Source organism: Mustela nivalis, assembly GCF_964662115.1.
Source record: "Mustela nivalis genome assembly, chromosome: 17".
Classification (NCBI taxonomy): domain Eukaryota; kingdom Metazoa; phylum Chordata; class Mammalia; order Carnivora; family Mustelidae; genus Mustela; species Mustela nivalis.
In genome coordinates, this window is record NC_139036.1 from 28,232,305 (window position 1) to 28,254,323 (window position 22,019).

The following is a 22,019-nucleotide window of genomic DNA, read 5'->3' on the forward strand; positions in this document are numbered from 1 at the left end:
GGATAATGTAGGGGTGCATCCATGATGGAGGCAGGAAAGGCAGGACCTGCAGCCTGGGCTCTCATTCTGATATCCCAGGATCAACTTCTAGAAGGGAGCAGGCACTTGGGGCAGCCTGGTGAATAGTTCTAGACACTTGGGGAAGGATGGCTGTGCTTGGGAGCAGGACTAGCCTGTGACCTGAACCCACCCAGCTGGCCTGGTCCTTAGCTGGGAAGGGTCTCAGTCCTTTGCCCCAAAGCAGAGCCCTTTGGACCTGAAGTGTGACAGCGCTTGTGAATGTGTGGGGAAGGCTGTGAGGCCCCTGGCTGAGTTCAAGGCCTGAATCAATGCTGCACTAGGAGAGTGTGGCTGCTTGAAGGACTAGAAGGCCCTGTATGGGTGCTTGTGTCCGTGTGAGGCTGTATGTGCCTCTGGGAGGGACCCATAGGGTGTCTATGGGAGTGGGAATGGACAGGAGTGAAAGCCTTTGGTTCAGGAAGTCGTTTCCTGACTGGTGTCTAAGGGACTGCGTGAGGGCAGCCCTAGGCCCTTTCTGCAGGTGTGGAGCTTCAGGAGCCTGGGCCCTGCCCTTCTGGCCTGGCTGTCCTCTGGTGCCTACCCAGGAAGTCTCCTGGCTGCCCTGACCCAAGAGTGAGCCTGGACCGTTATTAGGAAACAGCGAAAAGAGACCTAGGCCTCAGGCTCCACTGGAGCCCAGCAGGAGGGAGGGACTGGGGGTGCAGCTGGGGCAATGCCGAGAGGGCGGTCCTTCCCCTAGACCTGCTCATCACACAGCCCCACACCCAGGACCCGCCAGACCTTGAACCGCACACAGACCCTCCCAAGTCCAGAACCCAGAGGGAGGCGGCCACGGTCCTACCCTCCGCATTTTCTCCCTCCCCCGGCTCAGAAGGGGGCGGTGTCCACGTGCGCCAGGGCTGCCTTTACGTCCCGGGCCGAAGTCCCTCCGCTGGCCTGGAGCGGGCTGCGGGGCCTCTGGCGAGTGTTGACCCAGGCATGTGACTCGGTGTGTGCTGTGCCCGCAGGAGATGCTGCAGGATAAGGGCCTGTCGGAGAGCGAGGAGGCCTTCCGGGCTCCGGGCTCGGCGCTCGGCGAGGCCAGCGCTTCCAACGCCGCCAACGCCCCCGAGCCCGCGCTGGCTGCTCCGGGCCTCAGCGGAGCCGCGCTCGGCAGCCCCCCGGGCCCCGGCGCCGAAGCCGCAGCTGCTGCCGCCGCCGCCGCCGCCGCCGCCGAGCAGGTAGGGCCTGTGGCCGTCGGGCAGAGGTTGGGCATCCGTCTGTCTATAGGGCCGCCTGCGTCTGCCAGTTCGCCCCAAAGAGGACAGGACTCGCTTCCCCGGGATCTGGTTGCGTCCTGGACTGTGTGTTCTCCTCCGCGGAATAGGGCTCACACTCTGCCTTCTGTCCCTCTTCGGCTTCGCGCCCTCGGGGCTACTCTGGAACAGGCTGCGGAGGGCACCCTTTTGGCATCGGGGCGAGCCCCGGCCAAGGGTCCAGCTCCGACGACGCTGAGAGGGCGGGGGCGAAAGCCTGGCCCCGGGAGGGAAGAGCGGATCCAGGCGGGTGCGAGCCGGGAGCCGCTGTGGGGACGTCCCTAAGAGGGTCTCGGTGATAACCTGATGATCACAATGAAAGGAATCCGTCTGTGCACGCCCTCGGCCTGCGTGGGTCTGCATAGGGTGTGCGGGTACGCGCGTCCCTCCTGTGTCTGTGTGTCTGTCGGCAAGCCTGTGGCTACATCCCACTACATGGAGTGTTTATGTTTGTGTAGTGTGTCATCTACCCTGACACAGTCAGTGTATGTCCTCTGCAGACCGCTATAGCTCCAAAGGAGCGGGTTTTAGCTACTTTTTAAAGTTTGAAAAATTCACCAATGGTAGGTTATAATTTTATGAAACAAAACCTTCAGGCAAGGGGTCCTGGGGCTGGCAGCACTCTGCATAGTTCTTTGGGCCTGTGTTTTCTGCCCTCAGGGCTCCGCATGGAGCCACATCCCAGGCCAACATAAGTCCCCTTCCTTCTTGCCCCTAGACCATCGAGAACATCAAGGTTGGCCTGCATGAGAAGGAGCTCTGGAAGAAATTCCACGAGGCGGGCACCGAGATGATCATCACCAAAGCGGGCAGGTCAGCTCTGGGATGTTTACTTGGGGTTTGGAAGATGACTGGTGGGAGCGATGGGGATCCCCAGGAACTTGCTTAACAATCATCTCCGGCTGGAGACAGGGGAGCGATGGGAGTCCCCTTGGACGCTCTGGCCTTAGCCCAGCGGCATCCTACCACAGTTTGTGACTGGGCCACAGAACTTCACCCAGGGGATTCCTCCTTTAGGAAGCCCAGAGGGATGGAAGGATGGGAGGGGCAGCTCTATGCAAATAAAATGCAAATAAGGATCTGGGGGTCGGAGGTCCCACTTCAAGCACTATAGGCCCCTGTGGGGGACTGCTTTGTCCTCCTCCTTTTGGGGAACTGCCTGGTTTATCAGGATTGCATTGATTGGGGACCCGGAGATGACCCTCAACAGATAGCGGAAGGGGCCCTGATGGTGTTATCCTATTTCCGTAACTTTTCCAGGGCAGCATGAACCCCAGATCTCTCATCTCAAGGGTGCTGTTCCTCTTTGGCCAGCAACCCCCTCGGCAAAGGGAAAGGCAACGTTGGGCCCTGTGTGTGTGCTGTTTAGGGAGCAGCTCTCGGGTGGCTGCCAGAAATAATGATTTATAAAGTGGAAACATCTTTAAAATGTGCTGGTGTCTGTGGGAGAGAGCCTGGAGGAGAGGGCGAGAGGAGGGAGATGCAGAGGGGGCAAGACCAGAGACTGGATGGGGCCGGGAGTCTTGAGCGGGGCAGGAAGGGCTTGGCCAGCAGTTATCAGTGAAGGGGGATTGACCCGCAGACCGAGAAGCTGGGGAGTTCAGGTGTAGGAACTACCTCCTCCCCACTTGCTCACATTTGATTTTGATCCCTGGGGACAGGGTGGGTGTGAAAATGTCCCGTTGCCTGGCTGTGTGCCCGTAATTAGGTTTTCCAAGGAATAAGGTGGTGAAGCATCAATAGCCAGGAATGGGGAGTCAGACCGCAGCTGCTGGCATCTGTGCAACCCCCAGGCAAGAGTCTCTCCACTCGCTCATCCCCCTCTCCTCATCCCTCTCTGAAAAACCATGCATACAGTTGTATGCAAAGCACGTAGCATAGCTCCTGGCACATGTAAGCGTGCTCTAAATGCTAGCTAAAATTAATCCTAATTAGAGAAACGTCTGGCATCCGCTCCGCATTTTTCTTCTACTTTTTAAAGAACGCCGCTGACCTGCTCAGAGAACGGTGGGCTGTTCAAAAGAAACAAAAAGCTGGTGGTTTGCAGTGTGTGGTGTAGGAGTGCTGTGGCCCCTCATGTCCTCTCCCTGGCAGGCATGCAAGGTTTCCTTTGTTTTTTTGGGGGGAGGGGGATAAAGGTCTGGGCACTTGGCCACCTGCCCCAGTAGGTGGCAAGGGCACCTGGGGATGCTATCACGAGAAGAAGCAGGGGGCTATCAGAGCCTGAATTTGCTACATTTGGGCAATGAGGAAGGAGGACACATGAGGGGAACCCAGTAGAGGGTGCCACTTGGAATAGTCCTTGAGTTCAGTGGGGAGCCAGGTGTCACAAGCCTTGCCTCTTCCTAGCTGAGTGCACTTGGACACGTCTCTAAGCTTCCTGTGGCTCAATGGTGTTGGGTAAAACAAAGCTGGTGACTGCAGACTTACCTGCCATCCTTCCTTTCTTGGTTACTATGAGACTCAAACCAGGGGTCCTGTGAGCTATGTATGGTCAATTGTTGAGTGGATTACAGGTGTGAAGAGGGGGAATTTATTTCTTACGACTGCTAGAGTTGAGGGAAGGAAAGAAGAAAGAGAATTTTCCAGAATTTCCTTTTTAGGCAGCAGAAATAACCTTGTCTTTTGAAAATAAATGGCCAGCATGTTCTCGGGGGCAAGGCTGGCTTCTGCTATTTAAAACAAAAGGCATTTGTGATTCTCCTTAGTGGGGTTTCTTGCATCTGTATGGGTCCTCCTCCTTCCCTCCCTGCAACAGACAGACAGACAGACACACACACACACACACACACACACTTCCATAGGTGACCAATGTCAGGTAGACGTTTGTGCCTGATCTTAAGAGATGGACCTCAGAGAATGATGATAATTTTTAAGTGACTGCGATGAAGTTGGCCAACGGTTTCATCACACTCTTTCATTTCTCTGGCGGAACGTTATTTGTGCAACAGGTCTAGTCCTTAAGAAAGTCACTAGTCTCGTTGCCCCTCCCCATGGTTCTCACAGACCCTCTTTCCTCCTGCATAGCTGCTCGCTGACCTCAGAGACCAAAATCAGGGCTCTACCCACCCCCATGATCCCTCCTCCTGCCTCTCCTGACTGGGCAGCCTTGGGAGGCACCTGGCTTTGTTTGGGCTACCCTGCGGACTCCCAGTTCTCTTCTTCATATCTCTACCAGCACCCTTCCTGGGACACCTGCATTTCTTAGTAAAGGGCCTAGACTCTTCTCCTGTACCTTGAATCACAGATTCCTAGACTGCTCGAGCTGGAGGAAAACCGAGGGAACATGAACCTTACCCCAGAGAAGAGAAGGCACTTGGCTCTTATAGACAGAAGCAAGATTAAGCAGTTGCCGGGTCTGCACAAGTCAAGTGGGTGACACCCCAACCCCAGAACAACACCTCACCCCCAGAACAACACCCCACCCCCAGAACAACACGCCAACTTTGAGAAATTCCCCTTACTGCTTATTACAAGGCCATTCCATGCGGGGTTGTTGCTGTACCGTAGGGACCCTGGCTGGTTAGGGGCATGGTCATTGCTCTCTGGTTGAAGGAGAGGCAGGCCCTGGAGAAGGGGAACCAGAATATTCTCAAGCTAGTTTGTCTTTGGGTCACAAGCCTCTTGCCTTAAGCCCTTGAAGGTCTGCAGGCCAAGGAGAGAATCATCCCCTTCATCGGATAGTGGTTTGGATTCTCAAACCATTTGATCTGGGGAATAAAATGCCAATCACATAGGGAGACATCAATTTCTGAATGCTCAGAAACCCATGATGTCAGGTGTAAAATGGGGCCAGAATGCTCCCAGCCAGTTTCCGTCCCTCTCAGCCTCCTGCACTCACACGTTTTAAGCCATTTGCTGCAGAGAGCAGACCCCTCCTCTCTCTCCCTCCTTCACATAGCCTGCCAAGCTTGATACATGTGAGAAGCTGCATTTTCTCCCAAACATAGATAAAAGTGAGCTCCACAAAAAATTTAAATATAAACGTCCCCAAAATGAAAATTTCCTAACCGTTTGACTGCTCTCCTCCTAGGTCATGGTTTTGCCACCAGATAAATCTCCACTATCAGCCTTCATAGCCTGCTGAGTTCAATGTTGCTTGTGTTAGTGACAGTGAATTTGCGTTTGAAAAATGAACTACCGATGAGAACTCCTGTTGAACCTGTATTGTTTGTTATTCTGAGGCAAGGATTTGGCCCAGCTTAATCCGGGGCTTCAAAGCCAATTGCCCTCGCTCTGTATACAGAGCGTCAGAGCCCAGTGGCGTGGGTGATAAGACAAGTAAGGGTTGAAGACACTGGGAAAGTGGGTTGGGGAGAGAGTCCTTTGATCTCTTTCTAAAGTATTTTCTGAAAGCAAAAGTCTATCAGAAGGAAGTGTCTTTTAAAAAAAAAAATCTGAGAAGCAACTGATCTCCCAAAACAGCATCCATTCCACACACCCTCACTCCTGCCTCCCACCTCAGGGAAAATATTTCTTAAAAATGCATTGAGTGAATTAGAAAACTCTGTGTGTGTGTGTGTATGTGTGTGTGTGTGTGTGTGTGTGTGTGTATAAAGTGGGAAAAAATTATGAAGCTTTGCCATGCTCTGAGAAATAATTTTGCTCTAGAAAGTTTGGTCTCAGTATAGGCCATACCAGCAACACAGGCCCCCCTCCTCCAGCAAACTGAATCTTGGTTGATGGGCCTTAAGCTCTTCCCAGAAATCTCTCTCAAGATTCCCAGACACTAAGGATAGAAAGAAGGGTGGGGTTTTCTGTGGAACCCCGTCTTTTGCCTGTAACTGGTTCCTTTCGGACTCTGGGCTCTGCTGCTGATATATTCTGTTATATATCCATATATATATATATATATGGATATATACAGTATCCATATATACAGGGATATAATTTTCAATGCCCATTTTATTGAAGTGGAAAATTTCTGCATAGAAATGAACGAACCTTAATTGTACAGCTCTAGAGACTTACGCAAAATGAATACCCCCATCAAAGCACCACCCAAATAAACAGAAGCAAATCCTCTTGCGTGCCTTCCCAACCCCCCACCACTCCCCGCCCCCCTCACAGCCCCTCTCCCGACTTCTCACCCCTTCGATTTGGTTTTGTGCCTACGTTTAAGGGAAGGCACATCTGGCTGCTCCTGGGGTTTCCGGGCCCTCAGAGAAAGTCGGGTGCCGTTGGGTTTGGGGTTTGGCGGCCTGGCTAGGTGGAGAAAATCTGGCTGGTCTCCTAGTTTACTCCCTGCACTCCCCTGGATGGGTGGGGGGCTCACAGGTCAAGGCCAGGAATTTGGCGACGGCTTTGGCCGGGGAGCCGGGGAGCCGGGAGCCCCCGCGGGTCTGGGAGCCCAGCTGACCTTGCACGTCCCCTTTCAGCAGCGAGCGAGCAGTTGAGAGGTTGTTGCCAAAATCACAATGCCCCGAATCCCTTGCCCCGCGCCCCGCAAGCCTCCCACGCCGAGAAACGTCCAAGGAAGCTTATCTTAGCAGTTCATTCTAAAACCATTTCCGAGTACGAAGTAGATAAAGGCTCCAGCCCGCACCCTTTCAGAGCCTGTTTCATGATCAGAGGAGAAACCCCCGGCTTTCATCTCCTCCCGGGCGGCGGGGCGGGCGGCTTGTTTATTCCCCGGCGGAGCTGTTTCCGCGTGCGCCCGGAGCGCAGCTATGCCTGCGGGGCCCGGAGCCCCGAGGGGTCGCCAGGGGCGTGGACGAGAGGCCCGCCGGGCACAGGGAGGGGGTAGGGGAGAGGGCTGGACGGCGCGGGACTGGGGGGGCGGGTTGCCGCGGGGTGTCTGGGACCCGCGAGCCAGCGATTCCCGGCCAGCGCGGGCGGCGGGGCACAGTGCGAGCCAGGCGGCTCCGAGTCCTTCCTTCTCCTCCCGGCCCTCCCTCCCCGACCCGCTTAGGTATTCATCCCCCCCACCCCACCCAGGGGTGGTTTTCAGCTACATTTATGTCCTAAATCACAGAAACAACTTACATCGCGCCCCATCCTTTCATAGATTTCAGTAGAGAGGGCCCTCATAGTGGACGGGGGGTCCCGAGGATGCCACAGCTCCCAGACCCATCCTGCTGTCGGTGGCCGGAGCCATGCCCACCTGGTGAACGCTCCCTCGCTGGGCCTCTAGGATCCAGCTTGAGCCCCCTCTGGCCCGGAGGAGAGGTTTGCAGGCTGCGTGGACCGCATACGCAGCCTTTTCCCCCCGCCCGGCTGCGCCCTTCATTCTACTGGAGCCGCACAGGTGGCGAAATGATAGTGCCCAGGGTCCCCAAGGCCTGTGTTCTCAGAAGCAGTCACCAAACTGGACCCTGACAGATGGGGAGATGCTTATTCCGGTGAAAGCAGTGGGAACTTACTGAGCCTCGATAGTTCAGCCTGGAGCAGTAGACTTTTGAACCCCTCTCTCAAACCAGATATCCTCTGCCACAGGGGCTCCTGCCCTAAGAAGAGGGGAATTGGTAGGCAGAGGCTGGGGAATACCTTCCTTCCCTGCCCAAGTCTTGGCAAAACCTCCCTGAGGGTGTTTTCCGTTAGGAATCTGGTCCATGGTCAGCTTCTGGGAGAAGCCAAATCACAGGACCCCAGCTCAGTGCCTGGAGGAGCTGGGCCAAGGCTGCTTATAGGCCTTCTAAAAAGCATTTAGCCAATGTCAGCTTGGCCTCCTGAGCCACTGAGATGAAGGGCAGTAGGGAGTAGGAGAAGGGGAGAGGCGGGGTCCTTCACCCTCCTCTCAGTCTAAGTTTGGGAGACTATTCCAGTGGCAAGGAGCCATTTTCGCCCGGCCCTCTTGGTAGATACTGGCCTGAGCCGGGAGGGGGTGGGGGCCGTCATATCTGTCCTCTGCCATTGCCACCTGGAGTGATTTACAGGAGAAACAGGCTAAGGCTAAGTGCAGGGCACTGGTGCCAGGTCAGCCCAAGCACAGCCAGGGCTGTCCCATTTTGTGGCAGTTTCTGTAACAGTTACAAAATGGTGGCCTGGAGGGGACAGGATTCTTGGCCTTCCCCCAGGGAGGAGGGGAGGGGAGGCAGCTGCTGCCTGCCCCACTTCAGCTTTAGGCCTATCAGGGAAGAGGCTGAGCTGGGGAAGAGGGTGGTGCAGGCTGCAGCTGTGCCCCCAGGCCAGGCAGGGACTGGTAAGCAGGAGGCAGGACTGGGTTCCTGAGCCCTCTCACTTCCCCTGTTCCTGGAGAGGGGGTGGGGTGGACATTTGAAAATGCTTTCAATTGACATCTGAGACAAATTCTTCCACACGGTTTATAAGTCCCTAGACTTGCTGCTAGAACTTCCCTCCTCCCTCCAGGCACGCTCACATGCACACATGCGCACTCCACTGTGTACTCAAGTACATGCGCTCGTGCATACACTGGGCCAAACACCTCCCGTGTCCCTGGCCCACTGCAGTGCTCCCACAGGCCTTTCCTCCCACAAGAAAGAGGGTGAGCAGGCTGGGGCTGAGCCAGGGGTAGAACTGAACCTCCTACCTCAGGGTCCTGGCTGGGGCTTGCTGTAGGTCTGCCAGTTTATGGAGGCCTTGACCCCTTCTGGAAGCCCTGTGCTGTCCAGGTGAGCTGAAACCCCTGTTGACAAAATGAGGGGCTCCAGTCATCTGTTTTGAGGTGTCTAGGACAGCTTCTCTTGAGGTTCCCCTTACAGACTCTCAGCTTAGTGAGGAGGCAGAGGACCACTTGATGGCTTTCCTTGAGGGGACTGGTTGGGCAGGGTCCCAGCTCAGGGGATTTGCTTCCTGACACCTTAAGCATCTTCAGTTAGGTTTGGATCGGCCTCTCTCTTGGGGAAACACTTTTGTGGGAGATCAGCTAAGAAAGGGTGGGGGTGTTGGAGGAGGATTGTGAGGAAGCTCTGTCTGGGGAGATCCAGTATCAGGGGCCTAGTGACCAGGGGGCAGAGCGGCACCCTTGTAGGTTTGTGTACATGCTGTTGTTCATGTGTGTGAATGGGGGTCTGGGGAAGCCCTTCTCTAGAATAGTCCCTGAGACTGAGGGTCCCAGGCTTAGCAAGGGCTATGGAAACTGGAAAACATCCTATTTTTTTAGTGAGGCCATTTTCGCAGAGGTCGGTCGTCCACCGGTTTGTGGAGGGAGGAGTGCAGTGAGGGCCAGGGGTAAGAGTCACAGATGGACTCCGTGAATCCACACACCAGCCTATGAGATAGGTGGTAATATCCCCATTTTAGAGATAAGGAAATCCAAGGCACAGAGAGATCCAAGCAAGTTGCTCAACGCCTCACAACTTGCCAGTGGTGGGGCTCATTGGCACAGTGGTTCTAGAATCTGTGCTTTTCTCCATGAGGCTCCTGAACTGACTTTCCCTGGTCCCCGGTTAGTGTGCATAGGCCTGGGCAAGGTCTTCACACAATTAAACACTTTTTCTAAACACTCCAAAGGAATCCAAAGACCTAGCGGCGCTCTCCTGTTTTCCCATGAATTGGTTTGAGGCCTGAGGGTTTCCACCTAGACAAGGCCCAGAGGAGACACTCTACTGATTACAGAAGCAGCTGACAGTGACTTTGAGGTCTTTTTTTTTTTTTTTAAGATTTTATTTATTTATTTGACACAGAGAGAGAGAGATCACAAGTAGGCAGAGAGGCAGGCAGAGAGAGAGAGAGAGAGAGAGGAGGAAGCAGGCTCCCCACTGAGCAGAGAGCCCGATACAGGGTTCGATCCCAGGACCCTGGGATCATGACCCGAGCTGAAGGCAGAGGCTTTAACCCACTGAGCCACCCAGGCACCCTGATTTTGAGGTCTTTTGCTCTGGCCCCCATAATGGCAGCCCAGAACTTTAGTTGTGTATGGACGGCAAAGGACAGAAGTGAAATTAAGCAGCTAGGTTGGTGTTGAAATCTTCTCTTGTGACCCTGAGGGTTCCTATGCCTTAGGTCTCACAACCAGGAGAACTAAATAGTAGGGAATTGTGTTGCATTGGGGAAGCCAGGTAAGCCCTCTTCCTAGACACAGCTAGGAAGGCCTGCATCTGGTGCAGGCCTTCCCTTGTGTAGGGGGAAACTGAGGCCAGAGAGGGAAGGGCCTTACCCAGCTTGCAGTTCTGATATAGGGCCTTCTGTCCCCTCACCCCTGTGTGCCATCTCTCCTGGTACTCTATGCCTCTGCCTCACACCTTGGTGCCTCCCAGGAGGATGTTCCCCAGCTACAAGGTCAAAGTCACAGGCATGAACCCCAAGACCAAGTACATCCTGCTGATTGATATCGTCCCTGCGGATGACCACCGCTACAAGTTCTGTGACAACAAATGGTAAGAACCTGGGACCCTGACATCCCCTGTCTTCTCTCTCGCCACCCCCACCCCACCACCTGATGTTTGGTCTAGGGACTCCCTAGTTAGTTCCAAGGATTGCCTGGACCAGTAGACTTGGGAACCAAACTCGCAGGGGCTGCAGGGTCCACAAATGTTTGCCCACCTGCTGCCGAAGGGGCTGGGGCTAGAAATGAGCTGCAGGGTTTGTTTGGTGGCTTTCGAGAGTCTGTTCTCTCCCTCCAGCTGTGGGCTGTGCTGTGGGGTGACAGATGGACACCAACGCTGGATGGATACAGGCTCTGGTTGGGCTGCACTGATTGGGTGCAATCATTCACTGGTTGGGTTGGAGGATGGGAGCTATTTTCTTGGGTGATTTTGATTCGGATGGTTAGCATCCCGGTGCCTGGTCTGTGGTGTCTTCTGCTGCTTTTCCACTTGCTCATTCTCTGGCTGTGAGCCCTTCCTTTAAGCGGTTGATCCACAGCACGGGGCAGCTGCCTGGTGGTTGGATGAGGGGACCCTTCAGCAAGGGGCTGGGAGAAACAATTGGGTTGTTGGGTAAATAAACATTTACCCAGGGGGTGGGTAAATAAACATTGGGCTGCTTTTCCTAAGGCCACCTCCTCTGTACACTGACTATCCCCAGAGCCCAGGATAGGGCTCAAGTTGAGAGAGAGATTGAATGAATTAGTAGCCAGCTGGGATGTGGGTTCCACAGTGCGCTGGAAGTAGGGTCAGCAGAGACTTGGTAGAGGCCGCAGGATTAGTGGCCAGGTCCTAGCAAGGGCCATATTTCTATTTCTTCTCTCTTCAGGTTGAATTATCATTCAGAGCAGGCTCTAGCTGAGGGGACAGTTACCAATTAACTTCTTTGGGGGTAAACACTATATTGGAGACAAGCAATTTGAAAGCTGTCTAGGTCCTCTAAGAAGCTCCCTCCAAATAATATAAATAATTACATTTCAAAATTGAAAGGATAACACGTATACACGAGTGCCTAAATCTGCCCACAATATATTTGTGATTAGCCCCATTCTTTGAAGTAAATAATCACATCTGTCTGTAACTTCCCTTTCTCTTTATAGTGCAATGAAATAAAATGTTCAGAGTCGTGGCTTCTCCTCAACACGCTCTCCGACCAACACTCAAACTCCCAGAGCCCTAAATTGAGAGTATAGGATAAGCAGTGATTCCCACCCAGCCCCCCTCAGGTTTATGGGGATTTGCTCTCGGAGGGGGCAGGGAATCTGGGCTTTTCCAGACCCCAGAGTAATCAGCTGCTGTGGTTCTGTCTGCTCTGTTGGCAGGATGGTGGCAGGGAAGGCCGAGCCCGCCATGCCAGGAAGGCTCTATGTCCACCCTGATTCTCCTGCCACTGGGGCCCACTGGATGCGGCAGCTCGTCTCCTTCCAGAAGCTGAAGCTCACAAACAACCATCTGGACCCCTTCGGCCATGTAAGAAAGAGACTGCCTGGCCTTGAGAACCAGCCCTGGCGCACCGCCCCCCCGCTGGTGGGGGGCTGGGTAGGGGTGGCCATGTGGAGACTCCCCTCCGGGAATCCAGCTCCGGGCTTTGGTCCATGCCTGGGCCAGAGTGAGGAAGGAGGCCAGGATCTGAGTCCCCCCCACCCCAAGGCCCTGCATCCTTCTCCTCACACTTGCTGGCTGGGTAACTTTGGGCAAGTTTCTTGGCCTTCTTGAGCCTTAGTTTTCTTATCTGGAAACCTTTCACGGTTGTGAGAATTAACTAAGAGAATGCGCAGGAAGCCCCGTGCACGTGGGAGGCTCTAAGTAAATGGCAACGGTTGACAAGGAAGATGATGATGGGTAAACTCTCTCTGCATCAGTGTCCCCAAATCTGGCCTTGCCGGAGCCTAACACACGTTAACTTTCTTTGGAAAGAGTCACTGATGAGTTCTGAGGCCTCTGGCGTGAGCCATCTGCCTGGCCTGGCAGCGCCTGCACTCTGGAAGGGAGGGCCTCACTCTGGCCCTGGTGGCCGCTCCTCCCTGGCCTTGCCCCGGACCTGGCTCTTACAAGGGAGACTCTACAGCTCCAGGGATGCTGCCGCTGACGCCCGATCCAGGCTGCTAAAGCTCATTCTTTCCTCATCTGGCTCTGGCAGACCCACAAAAAGCGTTTTATGTGGAAATTTTTAGCTCAAGTGTGTGGCAAACTGAAGTCTGGGGACCTGGTATTATCGGCCAGGGCACAGGCCCAGCCCCTCTCAGCTACCCATCCTTACTCTGGAAGTACAGAGTGGGGGTGGGGCGGGCACGGGAGCAGCAGAGGCTGCTAGATGCAGTTACCCAGGCTGTTCATGAAATCCTCAGGGTGTGGCTGGTGGTGGGGGACACAGGGGTAGGGCTGGGGGTGCAGGGAGGTGCCTCTTTTATACCTAAATTCTGTTACTGAGGGGTTCCATGCATATCAGAATCCTTTGAATCATAGTTCCTCATGGAAAATGCCAGCAGTGGTCATTTCTGAGTGGTATATAAGACAAGCAACCCTTACTTCTAATTTACTGAGTCTGTTCAGTTCTCTTCTGAGTTGGTAATCTATAAACAAGCAACTAGGAGAAAGCTTAGTTAGTGTATTTAACTCCTGACTTTTCTGTTTTTAAGGGGTGCAGGTTTTCTCATGCGATGCAGGCAGGTGCTGTGGGGGGTTGGTGGCAGAAAGATGCAGTCCCAACTTCTCATGGGGGCAGAGACAAACCACCGATCTAATGGAAGGGTGGGCCAAGCCCCCACCTCCCAGAGCACGGGGCCTTTTAACAGAGGAAGAGAAGGGCCTCCTGGGTCTTCCTGGGCACTATCCTGGCCAAGACTTCGCTCCCCATGGGCTCCTACCCGGCCTCCCTTGCTTGCCCAAGTCATGGCATCAACGTGGAGAAGTTAATGAGGGCCTCTGTGGTGGGTGTGTGGGAACCTCCCCGGCAGGCCTGTCTCTGCCCAACACTGCACACAGGGACCCCATGGGACTGACCACTGGGGTGAGCACAGAGCTTGGCAAGAGCTGGATCTTGGAGTGAGCTGTCCAAAGTACCCAGAGGTCAAAGTCCTGGTGAGAATGGCGGAGGCACACCTTGCTACCATGGTTCCCAGCTGCAGGGATGCCTGAGGGGACTCGTCAAACCCTTACCCCCACCCTTAACCCCTGCAGAAGGTGGCAGGGGTGGGACTCAAGTGCTTGAAAAGTGGGGGTTTTTTAAGAAGTGGGAGAGAGACCTGGCCTTCCTAGCCCAGCAGTAGATCTTCCCAGCCTGGCTTGCTCCTCGGTGGCTCTCGAGTCCACAAGGAGTTTGCCATAACCCTGCATATTGTCTTGAGTCTGAGCCCATGGGGCTGCCTGAGGGGCTCGTGATGTTGGGGGTGCCCCCGACTACACTCACCACATCTGCCTGGAGCTCATCTTTCCTTGGCGATAGGGATACTCCCCATACTAACTCAGCTCTCTGCAGAGGGCTGAGATGCAGAGCCTCCCCCAGCCCTGCATCTGCCCAGCATGAGCAGCTCAGTGGTGACAGCTCCCCATGTATGGTGGCAGGACCCAAAGACAAGGCCGTTATCTCAGGGGCTGGGTGTGAAGGAGCTGCCTTGAACCCACACCTGTTCCCAGTCCAGCGTTCTTTTGGCTTCTCCGCCTGTTTTTTCTGTACCCGGGGCTTGAGCTGTGGTATCTTCAACTATTTGGAACATCCCTGGAGAGGGAGCAGCTTTTGACCATGCAGGCATGGGCTGTGGAGGATGGATTCCTAGATAAGCCAGGTGGACCAGGGCTTTCTGCTTGTTGGCCTGCTCCGGTGGGAGTGCTGAGCCCTTCGTCACCCTGCCTGGCTTCTCAGTGCAGGAGCCTGGGAAAGAGCTATGTCGGGCTCCGAGTCTGCCCCAAACAAGCCCTTGCTTCTGCACTGCTCACCTCCACAGTTTCAGTTTTCCTTAAAACCTCCTGGACCTCGAGGCACTTTCTCAACCAAGTGAACTTTGGACTTTTGGCTTGGGTCTCCTAGTATCTTGGGGATTTTAGCTGTTGCCTTTCATTTGCAGCCCACCCCCGGGAGAGGGTTCAGGGTCCCAATGAAGGCCTGGACAGGGCAGCTAGTCCTTCATACAGGCCAGAGGGACCCCTCGGACCACATGGCCCATGTGTTCTAGGACCAGGTTCTCCCTAGAAAACTCCTGGTGGGTGTTTGTTGCAGTCCAGGAGGGCCCTCTATTCCTTCCTGGAGTAGGTTCAGGGTATTACCACCAGTAATACCCTGGGAGTAAGTTTCTGGGAGTAAGCCTAAACCCAGGGATGGGCAGAAAGGATCAGGGGGTGCTGGGCAGCACCTTAGGGCTGCTGCCTTAGGGCCCTAATTCAGCTCCACTTCTGTTCCTCTGCCTCGGGAGGGGCAGGTGCCCATTGTTCTCTACTTGCACTGCCTCCCACCCCCACAGGGTCCTGGGCCAGGACACCAAGAAATGGTAAGAGAAGCAGCTTCTGGAAATTGAGGAGGGCCTCCCTGGGGTAGGGCCTGTCTCCTACAGCAGGACTTGATGATGGCTGGGTCTTACCTTTTCTCCTGATCTGGAGGCAGGGAGCCAATGGCTGCAGCAGGGTGTGTCTGTGCGTCTGCGCATTTCTGTGTGAGAAGAGAGACCTCTTATGCCCCAGGACTCCCAGACTGCTGAGTTGGGAGACCAGCTTACGATTTCTGATACAGTAAGTCTAACTGTTCGAGAGGCCTGGTTGGCTCCAGGCTGGGGGTGTAGGCTGTGGCTCTTTGGTCACCAAGTGACACAACATTGTCCCCTCGGTGTGCCACTTCCTCCTCTGACCCTGGGCTTCTTCACCTAGTTATTCCTGAGCCTTGGGATCTAAGCTCAAATGCCCCTTCTTCAGGGAGACAGTTCAGGGTCCCCATTACATGCTCCCAACGTGCCATCCACCTTTCTGTCCTAGTCCTTACCGCAGTTAGGATTTTATTTATTTAAAGATTTATTTATTTATTGTAGGGGTGAGGTGTGGAGGGAGAAGGAGAGAGAGTCCTCAGCAGACTCCGCGATGAACACAGAGCTTGACTTGGGGCTCCATCCGATGACCCCAAGATCACAACCCTAGCTGAAACCAAGAGTCAGATGCTTAACCAACTGCATCACACAGGCACCCCCTAGAATTTTATACTTATACATCAGATTTGTTTTTGAATAGGAAATATACAGTTCCGTGATTCAGAAACAAACCAATGAGTAAATTTAAAAAATGTTTGTAATAAACCATTTTTATCCTCTGGTTCTCCATATCCTAGTTTCTTCTAATCCCCAGCCACAGCTAACTACTGTTAATCATTTCTTTTTGGCATTTCTTTTTGCATAAACGAGCAGGATGCAGAATCTCAAGTCCTTTCTTTCATATGCAAAAGGTAGTACACTATAAAAGCTTTTTGCACCTTGCTTTGTAAACAGTATAAAATGGAGATCACGCTGTTCATCTAGAGTTTCCTTTGATTCCTTTCCTTGTAGCCTCGTAGAATTTCATTGTGCGATGGTTCTATAAATCATGTAGCCAGTCCTTATTGAAGAAATGAAGATGCCCGTTTTTGCTCTTTCAATTAAACCGGTACATATATCACTTTACACCTGCGTCAAGTATCTCTGTGTGGCGAGTTGCTTGCTCAGAGGTGTTTGGATTTGTAACTCGTGGTTTCGCCTTTTGATGTGTATTCCTGCCGTGGCTGGAGCCTTCCTAGCAGGTGGGAGAGACGTTCTGGGCTTTTCCCAGTCTGAGGGGTGAACTGTAGATGCTGGTTGTAGTTTTAGTTTGCATTTCCTTTATTCTGAGTGAAGTTAAACATCTTTTTTCCTCTTCTGTGAACTGCTGTTCTTATCCTTTGCTCATTTTTTCTCTCAGATTTTTGAGCAGTTATCCATTCTAGGAGCTTCTATAAATGAGGAAGGCTTAGCCCCTATATGTGACAGGAACTGCTCATGTGTTTTCCCAGTTTGCAATTTACCTTGTGACGCCTATAGGGGTAATCCCACACAGAAGGTTTTGACTGAAAATATTGCTCTTTTCCTTATGGATTCTGGATTTTGAGTGACTGAAAGCCTTTACCCACTCCTTACTTTGAAGGAAAATTTCTTCTGTTTTCTTCCAATATTTTATGGATTTAGTTTTACATTTAAACCATTGATCCTTTTGGAATTTATTCTGGCATTCAATAGGAGGTGTGAATCCAACTTTTTTTTTTTCTAAAAAGCTATCCAGTTGTCCTCACACCAATAATTGACTGGTTCTCTTTCCCTCCTGGCTTCAGATGCCTTATTTCTGTACACTAAATCCCCCTTGAATTTGTGTCTGTTCATGTGCCAGTGCCTTCGCTGTTGAGACTTCATGATAAGCTTTAGTGTCTGGCAGGGCTGGTCCCCCATTGCTCTTCTTTTGCAGAGTTTTCTTGGCTCGTCTTATCTGTTTTTTTTTTTTTTTCATATGAACTTTAAGAATCAGCATATAATTAAAAAAGAAACTTATTTGTATTTTTATTATGATCACTCAAAATTATAAATTGACTTAGGGAGGGATGGATAGGAATGCCTTTTTCTTTGTGGATGCCTACTTTTTGTTTTTCAAAAGTGTCCTCAAGTTTTCTTCATCACAGGGATGTCTGGGTGGCTCCATTGTTAAGTGTCTGCCTTTAGCGTAGGTCCTGAACCCATGGTCCTGGGATCAACCCAGGGTCCTGGGATCAAGTCCCATATCTGGCTCCCTGCTCAGCAGAGAGCCTGCTTCTCCCTCTCCCTCTGCTGCTCTGCCTCCTTGGGCTGTCTATCTCTCACTATCTCTCTCTGTCAAATAAATAAATAAATAAATAAATAAATATCTTTACCACCCCCCCCCAAAAGTTTTCTTCATCAGAACCCACATATTTTCAGTTAGGTATTTCATCTTAGTCATCACTATTATAAATGTAGTCTTGGGGTACCTGGTGGCTCAGTTGGTTAAGCACCTGCCTTTGGCTCAGGCTGGAATTGAGTCCTGCAATGGGCTCCTTGCTCAGCAGGGAGTCTGCTTCTCCCTTTACCTCTCCCCCTGCTTTTGCTCACTGTCTCTCTGACAAATTAAAAAAAAAATTTTTTTTTGAAGATAAAAATTGGCTAAACTTTAAAATACATAATAAAAAATAAATAAATACATGTAGTCTTTGTTCCAGTACATTTTCTCACTACTTACTTTTGCCTAGTTTTTGGATTACTGCGTGACTTTCCCCACTAGATAGGAAACCACAAGGTTTTAAGTCACAATTGCATCCTAGTGCCTGGCACTGGGTCTGGCACATTGGGTGCTGGTAAGCACTAAGTGAATGAGAGAACTGGCTGACAGGGGCGGGATTTAGCTAGAGAAGGCTTGTTCTCTGCCAGGGGCTGAACTCCCTCCAAAGCTTATGCTGTCAGCATGTCGGTGGGGACCCAGGGCTCTTGATCTCCCTCTTTTCCTCCTTTTCTCCCACATATTTTGCACCCTGACAATGGGCTGAGCCCTTGCTGGGTGCGTTGGGTAGTTGTACAGATGCCCTGTACAACTCCCAAGAGGGCCTGGTGCTCTCCAGCCAGGGACATGTATGAGCTCAGGCTCAGGAATTCGTCCAAAATCTAGCTCTGCCTCCCACTGGCTGTCTGAGGTTGGGTAGATGCCTTCACCTCCCTGAGCTGCAGTGCCCTTAGGCTGTGCCTAATGCACCCAATAATAATGCCTACTACACAGGGATGTTGTAAAGAGTTACTTATTCGATGTGTGTAGGCTCCTCAGCACAGGGCCTGGCACATAGGCTATGCTCTGTGAACACTGCAGTGACTGTGAGAGAAGGCAGAAAGCTTTCCGGGCCCCTGGGCTGCTGCCCTGGGAGTGAGGCCTAAGGCATACCTGGCTGAGGTCTCTTGAGTTGGCTAATGGGCTGCCTGACTCAGCTCTAGTTTGGGTCTTCTTTCAGCCAATCGCTTACCTTTCTGGGTCTCAGTTTTTTTCCTCTTTTTGTGTAAGCTCTAGAACCTGCCTCCATCCTTACCTCTTCGCAGGACTGGAGCGGGTAAGAAGGAAGATGGAGAAGGTGGTCTTAAAAAGTAAAATTACGACACAGGGGTTTTAATCTATGACAAAATGGACATTGGCCACATTTGTGCGGCCAGCATCCAGATACACTGTGTTCCGTGATGGACATAAGGGCCTGGTGAATCCTCGTCTCTCACAGTGTTGGGCTGACACTTTATCATTAATTTCTGAGCGTGTTGTGGAGAGCAGCGTGTGCTCTCTCAAAGGCCATCTGGACTCTTCTCAGGATTCTGTCTCCAGCCAGCTATGTGTTCTTGGGCAAGTCACGTTCCCACTACAAGCCTCCTGTTCCTCATCTGTAAATTAGGAGGTTGGACTAGAATGATTTCTAAGGTCTGCCTCTCCATGTGCTTATGTTCTGTGATTCTAATGCAGATAAATCTCAACCTCATTGGCCAAGCACGCTAGGGTGATCTCTTGAGGAAATGGATGTTTGGCACTATCACAGTTTGTTAAAATAGAACAGGCTTCTGAATTGTAGCCAGAACGTAATGAATCCCATGTCTGTAAAACAATGATGAGACCAGTTATGTAGTGGGGTTTGTTGACTTGGCTGGTCCATTTGGCCCAACGTCCTCTGCCACAAGTATAAATGGGAGACTCTGGCAAAGGAGATTAATGTGGCGCCTGAGGAACTTCCGAGTAAAGCCAGGTGTGAGTCACGGAGTTGGTTCCACATTCTCCTGGGCTGTTGGGGCGGAAGCACCAGTTTAAAATTGCGTTGGTTCAATAAGCAGGACATTCTTCCAGACACCTGTATGGATTCCAGAGTGTCTGAGTTATGAGGGGTGTTTGGGACCACTTCTTAGTCGAAGGCCTCCCTTTGCAGATAGGGGCCCCATCTGCCTGGGCGGAAAGAGCTTGCTCAAGACTTGCAGCTGCTGAGCAGAGATCCACTGAAGCTTCTGGACTCTTCCCGACTTCTCTGTTTTCCAGGATTGCAACCCCCTATGGCTCCTCCCTGTCCTTCACGTCTGGCACTTTCTGTCTTCCCAGTTTTCCCTGCAAGCCAGACTGGGTCCCTCCCCTAGAAGGTGTATTTGGCAATCTCTCCACCTCAGTCAATGAAGGACCTTGTCTGATAGGCTGAGGAGTTTGGCCTTTATCCCAAGGGGCAAGAGGGAACCATCAAAGGTGGCATTATGAATATAAGACATTTATTGAGCTCTGAATGTTGGCAGGAATGGAGGGAGGAAAACTTGGGAGGCAAGAGGAAGAAATACAAAGCAAGTGGACAGTCCTTCTGGATGAACCGGAATGTTATAAGCAGGGGAGTGACCTGATTTGGTGTGTAGCAGTGAAAATGGAGAGGGAGACAGGGAGGAGGTAGCCCCAAACCCAGAGAGAGATGGCGGGGAGGGGGGGCATGGGGGGTTGCTGAATCAGTGCTGTGCAGTGGGAACAGAGAGACATTTATCTTGTGGATAGAGTCACAGGACTTGGTCACTGACTGGACCTGGAGGTGCGTGACAGTGGGGAGTAGGGAGTTGATGGTACCCAGGGCTCTGGCCAGACCGACAGAGCCTAGGACTCCCCAGGTGGCCAAGGAGCAGGGAGGGTGCTGTCATCTGTCTGATGGTATCTTTGAGGGACAGCCCAGCCTCACTGTGCTGGGGCCTGGCATTGCTTAGTCCACTGGTTGTGTTCTCCCCAAGTGGCCAGGGGCTAGTCCTGCCACGGGGGATGGTAGCATGCTGTGCACAGGTTTAATCTTGAATTTTTACCTGAAAAATGCCTTAGAGGCTGCCTTGCACTTACTAGTTCCTGTCTGAGGGTAAAGGAGCCCAGAGGTACAAAAGGAGTAAAAAATATGGCCCTTTCTCTTTTTCGCTTGAGGAGTTCACAGTTTAATTGAAGGGACAAGCAGGAACAGGAAACCACTAGGGAGCAACACAACAGCCAAGTAGACAATGTGTAGGGAGGAAGTTTCAGAATCAGGGATTCACAAAAGGACCTAGTGATCTGGGAAGGCTTCCCGGAAGAATCAGGTTTAGAGAAGATAACCCTAGAAGGTGAGAGAGGGGGAAAAGGAAGATCAAGCCAAAGGAACTGCATGTGAAAGGCCAGGAGGTGGGACTTTGGAGACTTCTGGAGGCATCTTGACCACCTCCCAGGGATTTAGTTTCCTGGTCTTCTGGGACCTTGGGTCCTTTGTGGACTCCTGCAGCTGGGGGGCAGTGCGGGGTGGCAGAATAACCTAAAGGGACTGAGAGGTGTTTCCCAAGACCCATCCCCTATCCCCAACCTCTTGAAACAGATGTCCATCGAGGCCTCCCGAGGCAGGACTTGTGTCCACTCTGCGTTTGCTTATCTGGCAGGCTTCCAGTTGGGCAATGGGTCCTCAGCTGCAGGCCCTGGCTGACCCTGGCTTGGGGTGCTCTGTATCTGCCCCGAGAGGGTCCAGAGATTTGTCACGGGAGGCTGTCACAGCCAGTGCGGAAGAGAGAAAAACTAGGTCTGCTGGATGGAGAGATCCAGGCAAGCTGAGGAGCCCAGGGAGAGCCAGAGGCCACGGCCCAGCTGCTACCCCACCTGCTCCTCAGCTGTGCCTGTCCCCTAGGCTTTCTCTGTCCCCAGGCCATGCTGAACCTGGCACCTTTCCCTAGACTAACGCTTCTGCCTTGGTGTGCCCTAGAGGAGTCTGATTCTGGCCCTTCTTCTGGCACTCTGGTCACTCAGGGTTTTAATCTGGCCCCAGACCTGTCCCTGGGAACTGGGAAGATGGGAGCCAGCAGGGCTAGCCCAGGAAGGGGCACCCCTAGAAGGAAAGGAAGGAGAGAAGGGAGCTCAGCGAGAAATGGAGCCAGAGGGCCAGCCTTGCCCAGCCAGTATAGGAGCCAAAGGGTTAACAAAAGCAGCGGTGCTGATAAAATGCCCCAAATTCCTGGTCCTGCCTCCAATAGGGAGGGCGTCTGGCAAATGTCAACGATAAAAAATACATTTTAATGGCACATGATGCAGCCGCTACCGTGGGGCACAGCCGAATGAAGTAGGTTTGGAGCTGCAACTACTGTATGTTACTCCCAGGGCTCCAGGGCCAGGCCTCTTGGGTTCTTTGGTCTGGTGGGTCGACCCAGAGGCCCCAGCCCCAGGCATCCTCAAGGGCCTGTAGGTGCGTGGGGCCTCTGGCCTTCTGTGGCCTTATTTCTAGAACTTTGCTATCTCCTACCCTGGCACCTGGAACTGTAGCTTATGACGGAGCTTCCCTCCAGGCTGTGGGCAGCCTTGAGCAGGTCTGCCGGCAGGATGCATCTGGGTCTCCCAGAATCCCTTCAGCAGGCCTCTGCACATGTTGAAACAGATGAAAAAACCCCAAGTGGGACACTCTCCT

The 22,019-nt window shown here is 52.6% G+C and overlaps 1 protein-coding gene across 6 annotated transcripts in view; it reads left to right on the forward strand.

Moving 5' to 3' along the window:
* The window catches only part of TBX4 (T-box transcription factor 4), a 31,351-nt gene that overhangs the window by 3,701 nt on the left and 5,631 nt on the right, over nt 1-22,019 (forward strand). For 5 of the 6 annotated variants that reach the window (XM_082707510.1, XM_082707511.1, XM_082707512.1 and 2 more), the window contains 4 exons: nt 1,029-1,241; nt 2,035-2,129; nt 10,475-10,594; nt 11,905-12,052. In XM_082707510.1, the coding sequence (XP_082563636.1) occupies nt 1,032-1,241; nt 2,035-2,129; nt 10,475-10,594; nt 11,905-12,052 (573 nt within the window). In that variant the 5' untranslated portion in view covers nt 1,029-1,031. Of the gene's footprint in view, nt 1-692; nt 828-1,028; nt 1,242-2,034; nt 2,130-10,474; nt 10,595-11,904; nt 12,053-22,019 lie in introns of those variants that run through there. The other variant, XM_082707513.1, reaches the window with a different exon arrangement.